General features: G+C 36.8%; 1 protein-coding gene across 1 annotated transcript; it reads left to right on the forward strand.

Moving 5' to 3' along the window:
• Nucleotides 1-163: 163 nt before the first annotated feature.
• On the forward strand, nt 164-19,718 carry DopEcR (G-protein coupled receptor DopEcR). Its single transcript, XM_088029880.1, has 4 exons — nt 164-406; nt 496-551; nt 16,238-16,537; nt 17,312-19,718. The coding sequence occupies exons 3-4, from the start codon at nt 16,363-16,365 to the stop codon at nt 18,145-18,147; spliced, it is 1,011 nt and encodes a 336-aa protein (XP_087886006.1). The 5' UTR covers nt 164-406; nt 496-551; nt 16,238-16,362; the 3' UTR covers nt 18,148-19,718.
• The last annotated feature ends 528 nt before the right edge of the window (nt 19,719-20,246 follow it).

Genomic DNA, 20,246 nt, shown 5'->3' on the forward strand with positions numbered 1-20,246 from the left:
CTTTCCTCATCGCCAATGTCACCTCTCCTTTATCATTTTTTTCCAACACTCAAGTTCCTGTTTATGAGCATCTCACCCTGAAAAGCTCATTGATTTCAGAACGCTGTTAACTCCAATACATCACACTCCGGGCCTCCGCTTCGGTGAAGCAGCTTTATGCTCCGCATTGTCTCCGATCCCTTTCCGGGAGGGTGTCCGTGACGTTGCAGCCGTCGGTGACGTAACGTTAGCGAATCCGACGCCTGCGTCGACTATTCACGGCCGACTCGATCGACTCGACGCTTAGCTAAGCCTGGAACATCAGTTCTCGGTCAGCTTTCAAGGTAGACACTTTCTTTTCAAAGCTGTCATGTTTAGTGGCGGCACTCAGCATCCAAAGTACTACGCGAACATTTTGCGCTTCTAGGTGTGTATTTTGAGAGGAAATTACCGGAAATAGAGCTAGAATACGGAAATTCCGGGTTAATAATGTGTAATTGATCCTGATCTTTTCAGGAGCTGTGATGCTTGATGGTTCTACACTGCTCTTAATGTCTGAAGACAGTTTTCAGGTATTTATAAATGTGGGGTGTTGTTTTGGGGCGGTGCTCTTTTCCACGAAAAAGAAAAGAGAAAAATTGCGCTTAGACGATTTCGTTATTATAACATTCCACCTTATCATGTATGTAGTATTTAATGTTATTTGCGAGTTATGTTTGGAACAAGAAACATTACCGACATTACCGACAGTTCATGCCTGAAAACTAATTTCACAAAAAGCTTGGCCGTTTGCTATAAAGTTTTTATTCATTTTTCTCTCATGCAATGCCCAGAGGTTATTACACTTTCAACATAAAGTGCATGCAAGCAAATATGCAAATACGATTCTTGATAAGCCTTTTTCCTCGATGAACCAAAAATCCTAAACCAATAAGGTGAAACTAAAATATTTAAATTTATATAAAACCTTTTTCAGGAATGTGCGAAATTTCGAAAGCTTGCTATTATCAAAATAAAAAAAAACAGTAAATTCTCCAATCGGTAAACATCGAGGTAAACATCATAAAAATTGGCTATAAATCAAAACGCCTTTCATCCAATTCCGCCAAGCCGAAAAACACATAAGTCACACCTTCACCATTAGCATTTTTAAAGAAATTTATCCGCAAGATTATCTTCAACAATATTTTGTTTTTTTAATTAGTACTGTAAGTATACTGCAAGTAATAAACTTGATAATTATTGGGTACGTTGTTTTAACGTGAATAAATTCATATTTTAGTCACCAAAATAATAAGTTGCGGCTGTCAAGTGTTGAAATGTTCGCATAACTTCTCAAGAGTGTTAAATTGTCGTTGGCATTAAAACTGTGTTTCCTCGTATGAAAAAATATCTTTGGTTAATAAATTTCAATTTTAAAAAATAGCAAAATGGAAATAACACCATCCCATTTAACTAGGAACCATTAATTTTCATTGCAACTTCTCGCTTTGGAGATGTCATTTTCCTCTGGATTTATAATTTATTTTATAAAGTTTGGAAACCTCAACCACCAATTGCAAACTTTAGTTTTAGACATGACCTTAATTAATTTCGTGCTTTAATAAAGTACACATGTGCACCATAATTTCGAATATATCTCCATTAAAAAAGTCTTTCCGCTGTCTATTTTAACGGAAGTGGAGCCAGCTTGTATAAAGTTTAACTAACGGGTAGCCAATTTATCATTTTTATAAAAAGTTTTGTAGTTGTTGTGAGGTCCAATCTGAATCTTTTTTCAGTAAACAAGAAGCTACTGGAAGCGTTTACCGCATTTTCTATTACATTGTTCCAATCACAAAAAAATCCCATAAGTTGTATTTATATTTCTAATTCCGGGTAAGAACGGATACAAAATATGAAAAAGCGTCAACTTGTGTGTTCATTTCAACATAAACCGTGAAAAATATTCAAAAACCCGACCGTCTTTCATCAACCTGTCAAAAGCACACTTTTATTTTCCCTTCTTTCCAGGCTAAGACCTCTAAACTAATTCACGTCTTCGTCACCTCGGCATCTGCAGTGCTAGAGCGTAAAAATTTTAGTGTGATTATATTCTACTATCAGAAAACAATTTTGAGAGATATAAAGACGGCCAAATAGCGCAGTTCTCCGTATTTATAGCCGCATTATGACCAGTCTAACCCTTCTGTTCGAATGTAAACTGAACGAAGCTCCGAAATCGTGTGAATTTTTCATTGAATTAACTCTGTGAATTTAGCTCTTTTACGGATTGCTTGAGATTAACTAATCCTCTCCTGTGACATTTGACACATGACCGTCTTCTGTTCCTAGCAGCAGTAAAAACGATGGAAAGTTTAGAGGGAAAAGTTTCCAGACATCTTCAATCTACCTTTACACTGTCTCTTTATAACCGATCGTTGGTGCAGCGGAAAATAAATTTCTTTGTGCAATTTTCGGTTTATGCCGAAGCAAACAGAGCGGAAAGTACTCGTTATGTTTGTTCATGTGTAACATTCACTGTTAGTGGGGAAAATAATCAATTTTTTGATGGACAGTTTGCGTTACAAACAGACGAGAAAATCTCCCGAAAATAATGAACTTCAGTTTCAGTAACATCTGCAACATCAGCCAATTTTACTCGTTCAGTATGTCAGATCAGAATCTTGATTGAGAATTCCCCAATGGAACTCAGAGCCAAATATCCAATTTCTGTTCGTGTCAGTATTTTATGGAATACCTGCAGGATTATAGATAATATCATATTTCAGATTTTTACTTGAGATCCTGCAAATCCCCGCGCCGAATTTTTCAATTTCGTTGCGTCAAGTTTCACAAACGAAAAGCTAACAACGTTTAATAAAGATAAAAGAGAGGATGCGATCTAAAAGAAAAATATTTGTGTATAAATAGCAGGTGTTGTTTACGAAAGAGCAGGTTTATTCCGTTTGCAATATTCAAGGAATCTCATGTTATGCTTGAAAGGAAATGTCTTTGAATGCTTCTGCAAACTTTTCAAGAGTTTCGAGCTTTTTAGCGCACAAAAAGCTTTACGAATTACATCTATGCTTTATTTTTAACTTGTTTTGTATGCAAGAATTCTATAATTATAAGAGAAGACTGAATTTCGTTATTAAAAGATTTATTTTTTGTTGATTGTTTAAAAGGAAATTTTCTTATCAGGGTTATCAGTCTCTACTTCTCAAGATTTTATTATTTATTTTAGCTTAAAATCAAATCAAGCCAGACAGTGAAGATTACAAAAACTATTAAACACTACGCTTAATTGAATGAATATGTAATAATTTAATAAAAATACGTAATAAACAAAAGTATTCATTTTAATAAAAATTATTGATGTAAATTATACGAGAGACGATTTAAATTAAAATTTACGCAAAATATGTTTTGCTCAGTAAAATTGGTGGATGCGCCGGAAAATGTAATTTTATTTTATTATTTGAGTAAATCCAGGTAAAGTAGGCCACATTTAGAGAGAGAATAAGATTTTTGTAGTAAATAATTTGTCCTTACACTCAAATATAATACTAAATTTTATCCAAAACCTTTGTTGGTTGCAATTAAAGCATTAAAAGAATTAAAGTGGAAGCAGAGACAAATTTTTAGCGTTTAGAAAAACATGCTTGCATTGTTGTCCTGGAAATGTGGCATAATTTTTTTTAAAGTGTTTAGAGAGTAAAAGAGTACACATTATTTGTCTAAAATGATAAATAAAGTACTAGTTTATTAGTGCATTTTGGATAAAAAAAAATTTCTTGAAAATGTGTTTGATTGGCTAATATTTTCCACCAATGAAATTAATTTCTCGAATTATGTTTTTAGTTTATGCATGCAAAATTATTCACAGGGAATTTATCAAGCATAACACGTTCTCGAAGGTGTCAAAATTTTGTTGAAATTAAATAAAAAAAAATAATAAATTTAGTAGCCCATTTTACTTGGAATTACTCATTTTGTATGCACAATTTACTTAAACTAAAAATAAGATTTTGGTTATGCTTGGTTCTTATTATATCTTACCTTACACATTTTTTTCTGTTGGTGCTGCATGCGTAACACTTTTTTAATAATTTTTTATTTTATTTGTTTTTACACTGAAAATTTGTATTTTAGAGAAAAAATCATGCAAAAAAAATTAGTTAATATTAGCGCAATTTCCATAGTCTGATAAATCTAAGTTTATACTTTCCTCTTCGGTAATAACTCTTTCGTTAATGAAATATTCATTTATGGAGATTTTTGTATATTTTACTGTTTTGTTGGCATTGTTCTGCATGTATTTTGGTCGTTTTTTTCCTCGCCCTTGACGAGAACTTTCATTGATTTATTTGCCCTGACATAATGAAAATTTCATTGAGAAATAATTGGAGGTTTATTTATATCTTTCTTTTCTTATCAAAAACTGGTGTAAAATTACATTTACAGATGTAACATAATCATCATGGCTGCACAATTGTACGTTCTGAAAAACCGTGCTTCGTACTGAAGATGGTCTTTTTTCCAAATAATGACCGCATTACTCATTCCGCGCCTAAATTAATGAAACTTTATGATCCGAGCCCGACTTCATTTCCAGATAAATTAAACAGAGCTCACCCTCGAAACTTGCCAACTCATCTAGCACATTCCAGAGATGAAGAACACATTTACCAACGACACATCAATAAATTCAAATTAATTTGGAACTCCATCAGTTTTTCTGTTTTCCTCCTTTCTCATTTTCTCAATGGATGTGAAATTTATGTTTGGCTAGAGAAAGATTGGTGGTCCATCGATAATGGCGGTTTTTCGTGCCGCAGCGATCAATCGAAGCCCTGCCAATTACCCAACCCGTTCAAATCAGGTCAAAAAGCCGCTTTATTCCATTACTAACATGCCGAAAGACTAACGGCAAACTGCAGTAAACTTTGATGTAAACTAATCAGTGACTGGATTCGATCGATTTCTTGCAGATGCTTTGTAATCGCGATGCAGATCGTGTACTGACCCACTTTTGACTTAAGAAACTTAATCTAGAAGCCTTTGTCGTGCTGATACTTCCAAAATTGGGGATTAAGTTAATCCCAATTATTTTCGTGGTTGGGGTGTAAAGGCGCCTTCAGATGCAGCAACTTGGATGATTTATGGATAGATTCGAGTTGTTCGGGGATTTGAGGATTAAGTACATGAGGGCAATTTTAGACTCTTTTTTACTCGAAGAAACGTCTTCTTTTTATTCAGTTTCCGTCTAGAATTTTACTGCCACGACTTTTACTGAACACTTATTTTAGCAGATTTAGCTCTTGTTTAACTTTATCCTACCCAAAAGGGGATATGCAGCTGACATTTGACCTTTTCACAGATGAACTTACACCAGAAGACTATTAACACATTTCAGCCCGCTCCGGTTTCATTTCATTAGGACGACAATAATCCAGCAGTTATTGCTACAAACTTCGCTATTACGTCGCTGAATCTTCTCCTTTTCTTTGAGCGAAAAACTGTAGTTTAAAGTTTCTTTTTTTCTAAAACTACGTTTTACCACCATTGCCATTTGTTCAGATCACAGCATTTCTTCGGAGATCACTTCAATAAAACAAGATTTATAACGTCAATACAAGAAGTATTATTCCCAATAGGCTTGTCCCGCCTTAGACATTCAAACGCTTTTCGAGTATAAATCTCGAAATGGTCTTAATTGATTCTATTTTTGCTTGACGTGCCTCTCGTGCACTGTCAAAACGGTAATTTTATATAAAACACTTAATTTAAGCTCGATTCGTCAAGTACAACGTGTTTATAAATGTTTCTAGCATTAAGGGTAAGGGTGGCTATGAAATGTCAAAGAAATGTTCAAAGAAATGTGCCGCTCATTACAAATGTGGGTTTCGATTTCTCAAGTGACATTTGCAGTTAACCTCAAACATGAAGCAAAGTAAGTTTTGAGAAATAAACTGTTCGAGTTGTGGTTTAAAACCTGAAAATCGAAAACTTGGACACAAAACCGTAACTAAAACGTCATTGAAGTAAGTAACATTGTAAATAATTTTCAAGATAGTTATATTCACCATGAAAATAAAGCGTCAAAATAGTGTACGACAGGAATTCCAAAGCCACGCTTGATGCTAGAAACATTTATAAACACCTAAGTAGATTCGCAGTTTTATAGTCGTGTTTTCCACAAAATTTTTTTAGGTCTTTGTTGGCGCCAGTCAGCGCGACTATTCCATGAATACGCAATCTCATAAATCGCAAGAACGTCAATTTTATGGATTGTAACCCAAAAAACAAACATTTTCGTTGTCTCTATTTCAGCGAAAGTTTTAGCAAATATCTAAATCACTCGCAAAACTGTTCGTAAGTCCGCTTCTTGAACATAGCGAAATATTCCAACTTTTATGCTCTACACCGAACATTTTTTAGAACCTCAAATAAAACTTCCTCTTACCTTCAGTTTCGTTATGGCTACAGTATGCTACATAAACGATTTCCAATATTTGTGCGTCTTGTTTCACTCCTGATGTTCCAAACTTGAGATATCCATGAACTTGAGCATCACAATCCAATTTTGCTGATCGATTTTAACCCCTCTCAGCTTACTGTCAGATTATGCGTTCACGACGATTAAAACTTGCTGAATTTCAAAATTTTCATTCTAATTAACAAAAGAACTGTAATATTGGCGACATGGTTAAATTATTAAAATAGCTGCACAATTATCACAAGAGGTAATTACTTTAGGTAATAATCACGACAATTTCTGCGCGTCTTTCAGGCATTACTTGAGCTTACTTAAACTCCACATTATTCTCTCCATCGTCAATGCGCTTCTATTCATTCAATCCTCTAGTTTCGAAGCTGTGGTAACTTCCGCTTCCGTCTGAATTATCCTCATCAATTTTGTAGTGGCTCGGTTTTCATGTGTGAGTGGATGTTATTAGGCTTCAATGAACTATTGAAATTCTGTGTTATCGTGTATATGGTAAGCAACTCCATTCTCACTCCAAAATGTTCATAATTGGGCTATCGATTTTCTTTGCCGCACTAGATTGATGGAAGTTGAATTGCTAGCTGATGGGGGGAGTGTAAGAAGATTACATGTGCTCTAGTTTCGCGTTCCAAAAGCTTCAAATAAATTAAATTCAATTTCTACATTGTACTCTAATATGTTAGATTGCAGAGTTTGGCGACAATGAGAAAAAAGAATCAATTAGATCATGATTAAATCGATGCGGCGCATCCACCATTTGTACTATTAGTTGGCTTGTGAAAACAGCGAACTTACATTTGGCACAGTTCGTGTTTTTCGTGGTATCTCACGATTTCTAATTTTAGATAAAAATTGATTCAAACCCATCACATTCCTATCCAAGGCCAAGATAATTCCCAAGAATATAGAACTTCCATAAAAGGGAGCGACGAAGTTCGCGTGTAAAATCCACTATCTTTCTTTTTACGTAATCTAAAACGTTCCCTTCTCTATTTTACCAACTTTTTCCAAGAGCAATTATCTCTGTAATGTTCTTCGGAAAATCTGATAATCCTTTTAATCTCGATGTAATCGGTCACACGCTACTACCCCATCTAACAGCACGCAAGATACAGGAAACAGGAAGTTCAAGGCTAGCTGAAATTGGCTAGAGATAAATCCTGAAACGCGTCAGAGTATGAGAAAATCCGCCTTTTAATTGCATGTTTTTTCATGTAGAAAACAAAATATTTTTTCTAATATGAGTCCGCAAAATCCTGCTGACTCTGTCGTTATAAAAGCAGAACGTGCGGTCATTGCATTCTTTGTCGAAAGCAAACAGTTCGACTGTGTTATTTCAGAACATGTTCGTGAAATATTTCATTAGGTGTTGTTTTTGGCTGAAAAACTGAACCAGCACTTTTCTTGTTATCGGAAAAATTCAGCTAGTAATAAATTGACGACCGCCCTTTTATTAAACTTTGCCATGTGTTTCTACTTTGGTCTGAATAGCCTCTATTGGCATTGGCTGGATCTAATCTTTCCACAAAACGGAAAGAAGAGGTGTGCATCTATTGAATGAAATCCACAAGGTTAGAATGTTTTTTCCACGAAATCGATCAACAGGAAATGGGAACTTTGAGACGGTCTCAGCATTCTATACACGCTTAAATTTGTCAAGGGACCAGATCGTGTTTGTTTTGTATATCTTTGAAGGGTAACAAATTACGTAGATCACGGAAATAACAGCGCTTTTAACCTTAACAAGTCTAATAATAAAAACCGTTTGTAGATGCAAATAAGAAAAATAAGAGAGAATCGTTGTATTGGAGTTTTATTATAATTATCATGTTGAGATAAAACGCTTTCTACTTTTATTCTTCTGAATCAGCGAAGTTCTCACGTTTAATTTTCGCAACTACGGCGTTATAAAAGTCGCCAAAATTCCTTGAGCGCTCAATATCCACATCGCCCTTTCGTGTCTCCCATTTTTCTCGAAAGGGTTAATGATAAGTGATATTTCCTTCGTGGAGTGCCCTTTAGTGTAAATAACGATTTCTTGCGAAGCGGCCCATTTGCGCTACTCCCTTACGACCCATTCTCCCTCGCTTAAACCGGAAGGTCAGACGATTCCCGTCTGGAATAATCATTCTCCAGGTGTAATCCATTTCTATTTTTACCTGTCGACTTGTCTGATTATTCCCATTTCTCACCGAGCACTGTTATCGGTGCCACTTTACACATGTATTAATTTTTGAGCATGTAACATGTTAGATTTCCCTTGGGGGTGCTTACGTAATGGTGGTAATGTGAGCAGCTTCTGTTATATGTTGGCTAAATATTTCAACGGAACGAGACAGTAAACGCTGACGCAGGCTGCTGTCCTAACTGCCTTAATAACACGGGACCACCCCTGTGATTAACAGGCTTTGCTAATTAAATCTACGTTCACGGTATTTGACTAATCAACTGTGCTAGTTGGACTATCTGAGCTCTGAGCGGCTGTAATAGATCACGCTAAAGAGTCGGAGTGTTAAACTTAGTGGGAAGTATTCGGACGAAGCCTCGAGGAAGTGACAAGTTTCGTGACTTGATCAACAAGATACGGAGAATTGTGGCTTGTTTTGAAGAGTTCATAGTTGCTCTGTTAGCAGCCACTTTCACACTTTCACCAGGTGGTACTTTAACAAGTGCACGAAAAACAGAGATCTAATAAGGTTTCAGTAATTTAATGAGTGGATGATGAGTTTTGGTGAATTTATCGTGCATGCAACAGTCATTAGTCAGTCTCAACATTATCTCCTGCTATTTCCAACCCATCAACAACGATCGTGATAATTCCATTCTATCTCCGATTTGTTCTTTCAACAAATAAACAAGCCGTCGGGCTTCCCGACTCCGGAAAACTTTCTCAAGATTTCCCGACGTAAATAAATCATAAAAATCGATGAGAAAATATTTTGATGAAGTGAAAAGTCACGCACAAGCGAATACGCTCGTTTTTTTCTCATCTGGGTCGAAGTCCTCGAATGTGAACGACATGGTAATAACTGGTCTAGACGGTCATACAAACTAACCGCTGATATACATATTATGGATTCACCTCATTTCCGGTTGTATGTTTAGTTGCGTAATCGTGTGATAAGAATTCCAGAGCATGGATTTATCTTCCGGTGGTCTGAAATGCACCCAAGCAACAAATTGACTTGCAGATTTAGTGTCCTGAAAAATGAAACTAATTGGTAGGAAATGAAGCGCGAAACTATTTTGAAACTTCTTCCGGAAAAATGTGATCTAGTTCGTAAAGTTTACATTAAAAAGACATTGTGACGGGTTTGATAGATGAGGTACTTGCAACAATGAAATACTGTTGCAAGAACCTCCCTGTCATTGTTAAGATTACATTCACACACTAATGACACAGAAGCGGCTGTTTTAAAGTTCCCTGTGATCAATATCCGGGGATCTGCCCTTTCAGGAGATATGAAAAGTAGTATTTTCGAACCAATGAATCACGATATTACGGAGATATCCCCGAAAGGTTTAGTAAGGACAATGGGGTGCGTTACAACTTGTAAATCCTTTGGTTTGGAGTTATCGTAAATCAGCAACCGCAAAATGCGGTCTTAGTATGGCTTCATTTACAGCCAGACAAAAAACATCTTTACGTTTATAAATTTCGTTTTTTACTGTAAAATTTTGCCTTCAATCCCCGACTCTTTTTGTTCAAAATATACGCTAAAAAGATCATTTATCTTTATTCGTTTGACTGTTATATGCCCATTTCACGATCCGCTTTGTGCAACTCTAACAAAACCGTAGCCTACACAGCAGTGAAAAATTTAATTAGTGACGTCCGACAAGCACAATAAATTCTGGATGAGTAGCACGTTTATTCGCGATTTTGCAAACAATTATAATTTCCTCAGCCGGCTCCCGTAAATACTTCTATTTAGTTTAGGTTTCTATTCTGAGCAATTTACATTATTGACTGAACCGTCGGATCCTCAAGAGTCCTCATTTGAAACACACTTTGGCAAAGAGCGCCTCATCTCACAGACAAAACATTGTTATCTCTTCACTAATCCTCGGCATTGTTTTTTACCTTCACCGCAACCAAACTGCATCTAGTTTAAGCTAAGGAAAGAAGCGAAAAACTTCCATTCAAAGAAATCATGTGAGAGAGGCGATTTAGAATGATTAAAGCTGTGGGAGTTTAATTCCGCTCTTTTAAAAAAGTTTTAAAGCGGTTTCTGTTTTGCAAAAAAATTGTCGATTTTAATTACAAAAGTTTGGAAGACGCTCTTTGTAATGGGATTTTATTCCGTAATTTTCTGCTGTGGTAAGTGCAATAACAGTTCATTTTACGATGCAGTGGCAAAAACTAACACACTGTGTAAGTAACATTAATTAGAAGTGAACTTGCGGTTGAGTCTGCACAAAAACTCTGCTAGTTTTTGTTAACAAATAAAATTCCCAGCTTTTGCAAATTAGCAGCAATATAAAAGACATTATCTTTGATAATGTCGTTCCCACAGGATTTCGATTTATTGCTAAATTCGTGGTAGTGTACATAAAATGTGGTGCTGCAGCCTGGAATAATCCTCACATGAGCTCGCAATTTATAACCAAGCGCAAGCAAATTTTTACAGTGGGAGATAAATTACAAATTAATCTAAAGAAGTTCCTCTCAATTGGAAACTACCTTGTGCGAAAGATTTATTACACGTCTCAGCTATTTTCCTTTAAACAATTTGCTTCTGTTACTGCAACTAAGGATAATTTAAACAATTTGCGTCCCCCCCTTAAGCCTTTACTGGTTTTAATTTTTAATGGACTAACGTATTTCGGCACTTAGGTAAGATTTAAGCAACGTGTCTTCGCATAAGACCAAAAATGTGTTTTAATTGAGGGAAAGCTGTTGGTCATCAATTTATTCTGCGCTGTTTAAAATTATCTTGTTACTCATGTTAAATTTCATTTTGCCTCACAAAATATTTATGGTATAGATTTGATGTACTGTGCTAGATACTATTTTAATCAATACTTTCATAACAAAATTTGGTGGATGCGCCGGGAAATCTCTCATACGTTGCCGAAATCCATTCTTGGCTTTAATTATCCCAACTCTAACTTCCTTATTGAAAAATACTCGACAATAGCGACATTAATAGAGTTACAACTGTAATTACAACGATGAAGTTCTGAAGACACGATTTTAATGAAATGTGAAACATAATTGCATTTGTTGCTCGTGTTTATTATCTGATAAAATGCGCTCTGTAGAAAGCACGCAACACTAGTAGTGTTTGTTATTCCAGGTCATTAATTATCTCTTTGAACTGAGTTTCACAGCGTTTACTAATGATCAGCCATGGAAAGCAATTAGGAAGGGTATTGATGTGGTTTGTAAAAGCTACAAACTGAAAACGTCAAAAAGTTTAACTATTAACAGATTAATTAATAATTAATCCAATCGATTGGAGAAAAATGTGGACAAACCTGCTGACAGAGTAACGATCATGTTTGATTTAGCTGATAAAAAAGAAATGCATTTGCAGTAGAAACTTAAGGATTCCTCTAAGATCAAACAAACGAAATAATTGGTCGAATCCGAATCGACTTTCGCCCTCAAACTTGCTTGTCATTAACGAGCAGCAGCGAAAGTTTTCTTTAAAGCTCGTCTCAAACAGAAGCTCCAGAAGCTGGAGCTACGAAAGGATTTGTTTGATGTTATAATGAATATAAAAAGACAGTAAGGAACCGCGACGTTTCACTTTTATGCTTGCTTTTCTACCCGAAAATTAATTCTCCCAGCTTTTTCAGCTTGATCAAAGTCAGAGCAGCCCTTAATTGCTTCCTCAAAGCTGTGCGTGTCCGCATAGGTGCGGTATTTTAATTATTTTGGCGATAAAAATTTAAATTACACTGTCACTCGTCCTTGTTTTGCCAAAGTGGGCGGGAGAAATCGATTTTCCATTAATCAGAGATAAAAAACATTGCGATGGATTTAATGTGGCTGGTGTTTGATTGAGATTTGGTCTAATTTAAAAAGTAATAGAACGCAGGAAATTAAATGTGAAACTAAAATTTAGGCAAGCTGGGTGTGGTTGTGTGCATAACCACTAAAATGGTGGTTTTGTAAGCGTCTCTGAAATCATTTACAAAACAAATTTCCGGCGAGGATTTGCAGGAAATTCTGACAGTTTCATATGAGGACTTATAGTTGGTAGTGGAACTTGGATTGCGGTTTTGGAAAGTGATAATTTTAGAGCTGAACAGAGCATTTATAAGGATTAGCGTCGTTTGTTGTGTTTGTGAGTTTTAGCAGTTTTTTAATTGCACACGTTGGGAAACAACGAGAAGGATTATGGCGTTTGAGCCTACAGTTGGCAAAACCGAAAACGCAGCGATATTGTTTGAGGAAAATTTACAGGTTGTGAATTTAAAAACATGAAAAAAACTAGACGTTATGAATTTTTACCATTTTATTTTCGTACACGTCACTCACCGCTTTGATGCAAAAGTGAACCAAACCTGAGCATCAAACTACTTTCCCACGTAGTAATCTTCTATAAAAATGCAAAACTCTCCACCAGTATTACATTTTGTTTATTTTCTAAAATATAATAAAACATTTTTACATAACAAACACGCAAAGCTGAGCGCCATAATTTGCACGCTGCTCAGTTTCAGACCTTTTCGTGCAAAATCCGGCCCTGACTGAAATATGATTTCGGGTGTTGTGGCCATAAAGGAAACGGGGATGTGACATTAAGGACAACTTAGTCGACGGTCATAGAGCTGTGAAATCAGATCGCTGGAAGGCTAGAAACGCCCTTTTGTATGGTTTTGCGGTTTAGCGTTCTATATCTAATTTTATTCAGGAAACGTTGTCGACATGCAAACACTTTTACGTAATGTCGACATGTTGACGGGTTTAATGCTAGGAAAACAAGGAGATTGTGGGAAATCACGGGGTAATTGTGCGGGAGTTATTAGGGTGACAGAATGAGGTGAAATCGAGACGATGGGAGTTTTCTCGGCCAATCTCATGAATTATGTAACGACGCAATGTGAGCTCGTTCTATCGATTGATTGATTATTATTTTACTGAAATATTTAGATCCGAGCACGTTTTAGTTCTCATTATTATTTATGTAGTAATGAAGAGCTGAATGGGGGGATTTGGCACAATTAGAAGAAATAGGCGACATTTGGAATCCACAGCCGCATTTACATAAGTGGCTTTATGGAAATTTCAGAAGAGCGTTTTCATGCAGCATTAATGAACGAGACAATAAAAAAGTTGGCACTTTAATAGGAACACTCAAATTAGAAGCCTATAAACACTCGAAATTTCGTTGTTTCAAATTTCTGTTCTTCCTATCTCTCGATAGAACTAGAAAAAAAATCAGGCAAATGTGTTACCACCATCATTAGGTGCCGACAATGTGAGTAAACTCAGCCCACAGCTTGTCATCGATAGGCTTATAAATTGATGCCTGATAAGTTTTCCTTTGTCACACCATTCCTTCATCTCCTCTGTGGTCACTTCGACGTACTGATCGTGACAAATTTAGTCAAGTAGTGGAGCTTAAAATATTTTTTCTTATATTAAATTTTTCTATCTTTCCAAGCATTTTACAGTGACGTCAAATTTAAATCCCGTTCTTTACACTTTATCCTTATAACAACCCCTGGCGCTAACTGATAAGACGTGACGTGTTTACAAAGCTAGCAATGTACTAACGAGTTCTAAAAAATCGAATAATAAGAATTCCGCCTTCGAAATAAAAGCGTCACGAAAAAACGGTTGGGAATGTATTTGCCAAATTCATGCGCATACAGAAATCGTAAATTAGAGGAAAGAAGCAAAGAAAAGACAAACTCATAAATCTTTGAAATGTTTCTTGTTACAACGTAATTATGGATGTTCGTAGCAGCAACTAACGCGAAATGCATTTGTTTCATTTTGAGCCAGTCGCAATTCATATTCGTTCAACAAAACATTACGTGGTTGGATTTACATGCTAAGTTAGCCACATTATCATCAAAAACTCATTATTACCGGGGCTACTCAGTGTGAAGTTCGTTTCTAAAAGGAAATGTTACACAAACAAACGTACTTTTGTTACTAAACTTGAGAACTGTGTCTGCTGTAATTTTGTTAGGGAACTGTTGGATGCATCCTTATGAAGTTTGAAGTTACAAACAAGAATACTGAGACTTGAATAAAAGAAAGAAAAAGGTGCAGTCCATCTACTTTTACGTTTTATTAATTTTAGAAGCATTACAAGAATTCACCGTCAGGTGAACTTTTTTACATTTGAGTTTTATTGTATATCATTTTAATGGAATTTAAGATTGCTAGTTTTACAATAAGAAACTAGGTTGGAAACTGCTGCATTTAACAAAATACGTTTCACTGAAACTTCGTTATTTGTCCCAATCCTATCTGCTAAAATGCATCTTTTACGAGAAAAGAAGTTGGGTTTTCAGGTCACTTGTTACTACTGCCTTTGTTTTCTTGTAAAGCTAAGAAGCTTTTGTAGATGTACATTTTATGCATTGCAATATAACACAATTAACTAGGTCTTTCCATAAAATCTCGGTCAAGTGCATATTTCTTATTGTTTCAGTTTGGAGTATGACTGCAGGAATAAGCTAATTGCTAATTTCTTTATAAAATTTTTATCTTTATAAAATTCAAGACAGCCCACTCTTCCAGTTTTGTTTTTCAAAATTTGTAGATCAATGTTTTTTAAGAAGAAAAGATAAATGTTTTGTGTGCGAATAATGTCAATACAAACTGATGAAAATGTTGATAGTTCGCTTTAAACTCGATAATATTTAGTTGAGTTCCATTTCAATATAAACATGTTCTATAATTAGAATTAACATACATTTAATGTGTTTGGATTTTATGAAGTTTTTTCTTTCTCTAAATTATGTATTAATAAATTAGTACTATCCTTTCCTATGTTGTCTTAAACGCAATTTCTAAAACGTCTAAAGCTAAAAAGAAAACAAAAAAATCTTTCGGTTCTGCTACCAGAGCTGATGTTTTATTTAAATTTTGTTATCCATGGAAAACTGCAACAAGATATCGACGTTGCAAATTAACTTGAAACTAAAAAAGTGACTTGTTTGCAATTCAAAGAGCTTTTGCAACAGATAATTGAGTTACAAACCTGATGCATCTTCTGCTTTCTCTATCCTTTTACCTTTTCTAATTTCCTGGAATAAAACCGGAAGCAGCTGCTGTCGATAATGTAATTACTTTTTTTGCTTAGCCACAAGTGTTCCACGATGTAACTAACCCACCCACTGTTGTCTTGCAATTATTCTGTTCAACCCCAAAGTAGCGACAGTGTGATAAAAATGAATTGTTTGCGTCTGAAAAACTGTCTCGCTCCGTTGAGCCTTAGCTTTTGGGGTGATGTTCCAAGAGAATTTATATGTTAAAAGAAAATGGTAATTGCAGTCCCGTATTTCCCAAGTAAATTAACCGTAAAACAAAGCAGCACCAGCAGCTTTGATTAACATCAAAGCAACACGAGGTGGGTGTAAAGAATGATGATCCAATCACCCCAAAATCCAGATTAAATGCAAATAACGTTCGTTTTAGAAAACCAAATTGGTGGAGCTGCGCTCAAATTCAATTTATATTTAGATTCGGGGACTTTGTACTTTATTCGTTTTCGATGTTTATGACCCAAAGTTCTTAACTTGATTTTATAGTTCCGAGTTGTAATGACGATGCTATTGATTATTTTTTTGTTGCAGGACTTCCATGCGAGCTCGTGATCGGTCTAGGTGATCCTTGCAACAGCATGGAGAGTAGGTGGCGCCACCTGCATCCGGGGCCGCGCTCACAGCCACCACCGTCTCGCTAGCGGCCCGGACCCGGCATGTTCCGTACCAGGGACACCACCTCTACTATGATCGTTTTTAGTGACTCCAACGATGACATGGAAATTGTGTTCACGCTGGATAGTCTCACCCAAGCGGGCATCATCTTCATCATGGCAATTGCTATCATCGTCACCAATATTCTTATCATCGCCACATTCCTTAATTTTAGAGGTGGGTCAACTAAGGTTTCATTGACCACAGACGAAAAAATCATTTTAGACCGTTGCACTGCGTTTCGTCGCAGTCGTTCAAGTTCATGGCCTCTAAAGTCTAAACGTTATTGGCGTAAAACAGAAACAGAAACTGTTATGGCTCTACAAAATCTTGGGAATAAAAACACGTCTTTTGCTATCAGTCGTCATAAAAAAATTACTGCATTTTCCGTATTCCGGGATTTCTATCATGTCCACCAGTAAAAGACTCAATCACTGAAGTTCAATAAAAATATATCCTCATTTATTTATTTACGAATAAAGCAACCGTAAAACCCAAGGAGCGGATCTTACAAAAATGGTCGAGGGTTTTAGTGCTTGCGTCTGCACATTCACATTTTACGTTGCTCGCAGGAGATATTCACTGTGTTAAAAATTCAGGGATTTTCTCATATAACGGACATCTGCGGAAAAATAAATAATTTCCACAAAGAAAAAAGTTCCAGTAAGAGAAACACATAAAGCATAAAGATCCTCAGTAAACACTTCTTCGCTAATTGCAGCGAGGGTTATTTACCTACTGTGTTATGGTGCTCATAAATGAGAGCGTTTCCAAAAACGTAATTAATTTATGGGAGTTAAGAGGGACTGAATATTTGATGATAACATGTTATACGAAGGGGGATGTGGGTGTGGTTTTCTATTGATGGATGGTGGTCGTGTCACAGGGAATGAGTGTTTATCCCTGAATGCATTTAGCCAAATAATTTATTCATCGTTTGCTCTATTGCAGGACCTTCGGAGGTGATTAACTGTTACCTTCTTTCACTGGCTGTGGCCGACCTCCTCTGCGGCCTTCTGGTAGTTCCGCTGTCCGTGTACCCCGCCGTGGTCCGGGAATGGGTATATGGCGACGTCGTATGTCGCCTCATCGGCTACTTGGAAGTGACCCTTTGGGCCGTCACTGTTTACACCTTCATGTGGATCAGCGTCGATCGCTACTTGGCTGTTCGTAAACCTCTCCGTTATGAGACCATTCAAACAAAGACCCGATGCCAATGCTGGATGGCTTTCACTTGGATTTCAGCGGCGATGTTGTGCTGCCCTCCGCTTCTTGGTTTCAACCAGCCGTTGTTCGACAAAGATGCCTACATCTGCATGTTGGACTGGGGCAGCATGGCCGCGTATTCTGTCACGCTATCGATCCTCGTGCTCGGCCCCAGTCTCATCACCATAGTGTACACCTACACGTACATCTTCAACATGTTGCGCAAACTGAGGAGTGGCTACGCTTTCCACGACAAAGAATACGCCACTGCTCTATCGGAAAACCTATCTAACCCGAGTCACTTGATGTCGTTCTCTTTGGTGATAGCCTTCTGGGCTTCTTGGACTCCGTACATCGGCATCCGCTTGTACGAGTATTTCACGGGTGTTAAGTTACAAGTGCAATTCTTACATTTCGGGATCGTCTGGTTGGGGTTCCTCAACTCGTTCTGGAAATCCATGATTCTGATCACTATGAGTCCGCAATTTCGACTTGCGTTGAGGATCTTCTGCATGACGATTTGCTGCAGGTATAAGGGAAGAATGCAAGCGGAGCTGATAGGAATGGAAGCAGATGACTGACTACTCTTTCCCGTCACCGGATGCTTTCCGGGATTCCCCATAACGGGACTCGCGATGCGCGATTACGAGTATTTGGTTGACAAAATCAGGAGGTACTGGTGGCAGTACTCGGGACGTAACCAGTTTCACAATCAGTGATAAGAGACCTGATCTATGTGGTTCTAGGTAACATTGTACAGGTTTCAAGTGTTTTGTATTTTAACATTAACAGTCAATTAATATTAGTAGGTTTTAATCTCCGCGAGAAACTTGTAGTATAAATGCGGCTTATTTGGAAAGCTCATAACGATTTTACAACCCCTGTATCGGCTGCTTATGTGTAATCAAAAATGAGGCTTAACACCAACTTCAAAACTACCGTTGTTCAAAAGCGATGCAAACCCAAAAACCCTCTCAACGGAAGCAAAAAGCGAAACTTTAAATTGGTTATTAACTATTAGAATTACTTTAAATGCTCCCATGCATTTTCCATTCTTTGTTTAAATTCCGGTAAGCGACAAATCAAGAAACAGGGTACTAAGTTGCAATAACTTAAAGTTTTTGGGTCTGCATGTGCTCCATCCGCTAACACAATCAAAGTTCTTTATGCAACGAAGCAAAATCCCAAAATTTATACACCGACTATAGATTGGACGTGATGATTTATCGTAGTTGTTAAGGATGAGCTTAAAATTGAGCAATCAAAAAGTATTGCTAGAAAACACATAATAAGTTGCCTTGGATTTTGTACTGATCATCCCAAGAGATTTACATCACCACTGTGTTAGGTCTAATGTTTCTCAGGCTAAATAGACTACATGTTTTTAGAGCACAATTTTCTCTATTACCGAACGACTTGAGATATTCATTATGTACAATCGTTAGAATGTTAGATTTCTTAGACCTCTAATCAATGTATCAACAGTTATTGGAAAAGATAGAATAGGTTGTGTGATTTTAATAACAGTTTCAATGCTAACTTCGTTCTCCGATTGCTTTGTGTAGATCGAAGACGTTCTGTTCTTTCCCAGTTAGATTTGCTCAAGTACATAATAATTAAACTGTTGCTTAGGCGTTAGACAAAGCGTAAAAACAATCAACTTGCACCATTCCTTTCAAGTGATAGTGCCACTGTACAATTCTGGAAAGCTATGTTGTTTTTACGTGTCTAAGCCTGGACCCCTTGGATCGTCAGTCAGCAGACTATAATGTACAACATCATATGTTGCATTTCTGTGCGTGGCTTTCAGTCTAATTTCAATGTCTACGAAATATCATCATTCTGCGAATGCTTATCAACGTTTAGGTTAGTGTTGTTATAGCCGTGCATTGCATTATTCTATTATTAGTGATGTATCCAGTCGGGTAATACCTGCTGAATCCATGGTGCAGGCGGCGCATGTTTCCATATGGCCTACTCATCAAGTTGGCGCGCACTTGCTGAAGCAAGTCGCTTGCTTTTGTACAGAGCTACTACATCTTGTCGGTAATCAATATCCATGTGTTTATAATATACGATTTGTTGTTAATTTTTAATTCGATTAGCTGTTGTCCAGACAAATATCGAAACATCAATAAACGTTGTTTATATACTCTGTATATACTAAGGGAGCGCCGGTATTTTACCACACGACGTTTCGGTACTCTGGATCACCGTCTTCGGGACAACGGAACGAAAGACACTCGCACAATGAAAGCACACCGAAGATGACCGCTTCTGAGTACGACGACGAAACGTTGGGGACCAACGGGATTGAATATGTGGGTCCATTTCGAGATTCATGACGCTCACAGGGAAAAAGCAATAAGTTTGAACGTAGCTGCACTTGTTGACAACGCAAATTTCGAATAATTTGTGGAGTGAATGGGGGCCAACTGCTGGCCAGTTCTCCTTCATTGACCCTGAGAATGAGTGCCAAACTATGTTATAAGTGACAACGCACACGCACTAAGAAGAATCAAAAACATAATCAAAAATAATCGCTGGCGATCAGTTTTTCGCCCTTTCACATATCCAATCCCGCTGGTCCAAATTGTAAATTTCAGAGATGCACATAAATCTGCTTTATTTTATGCAGTATTTACAGTATAATTTCGCCCACAATCATTTATGAAGACTT

The sequence above is a fragment of the Gnatocerus cornutus genome, chromosome 2 (genome assembly GCF_029298725.1).
Source record: "Gnatocerus cornutus isolate USDA-ARS CGAHR chromosome 2, icGnaCorn1.1, whole genome shotgun sequence".
Classification (NCBI taxonomy): Eukaryota; Metazoa; Arthropoda; class Insecta; order Coleoptera; family Tenebrionidae; genus Gnatocerus; species Gnatocerus cornutus.

Coding starts and splice junctions, on each gene's coding strand:
- DopEcR (XM_088029880.1), top strand. CDS start 16,363: ATGTTCCGTACCAGGGACACCACCTCTACTATGATCGTTTTTAGTGAC. Junction 16,538..17,311: donor CACATTCCTTAATTTTAGAG/GTGGGTCAACTA, acceptor GCTCTATTGCAG/GACCTTCGGAGGTGATTAAC.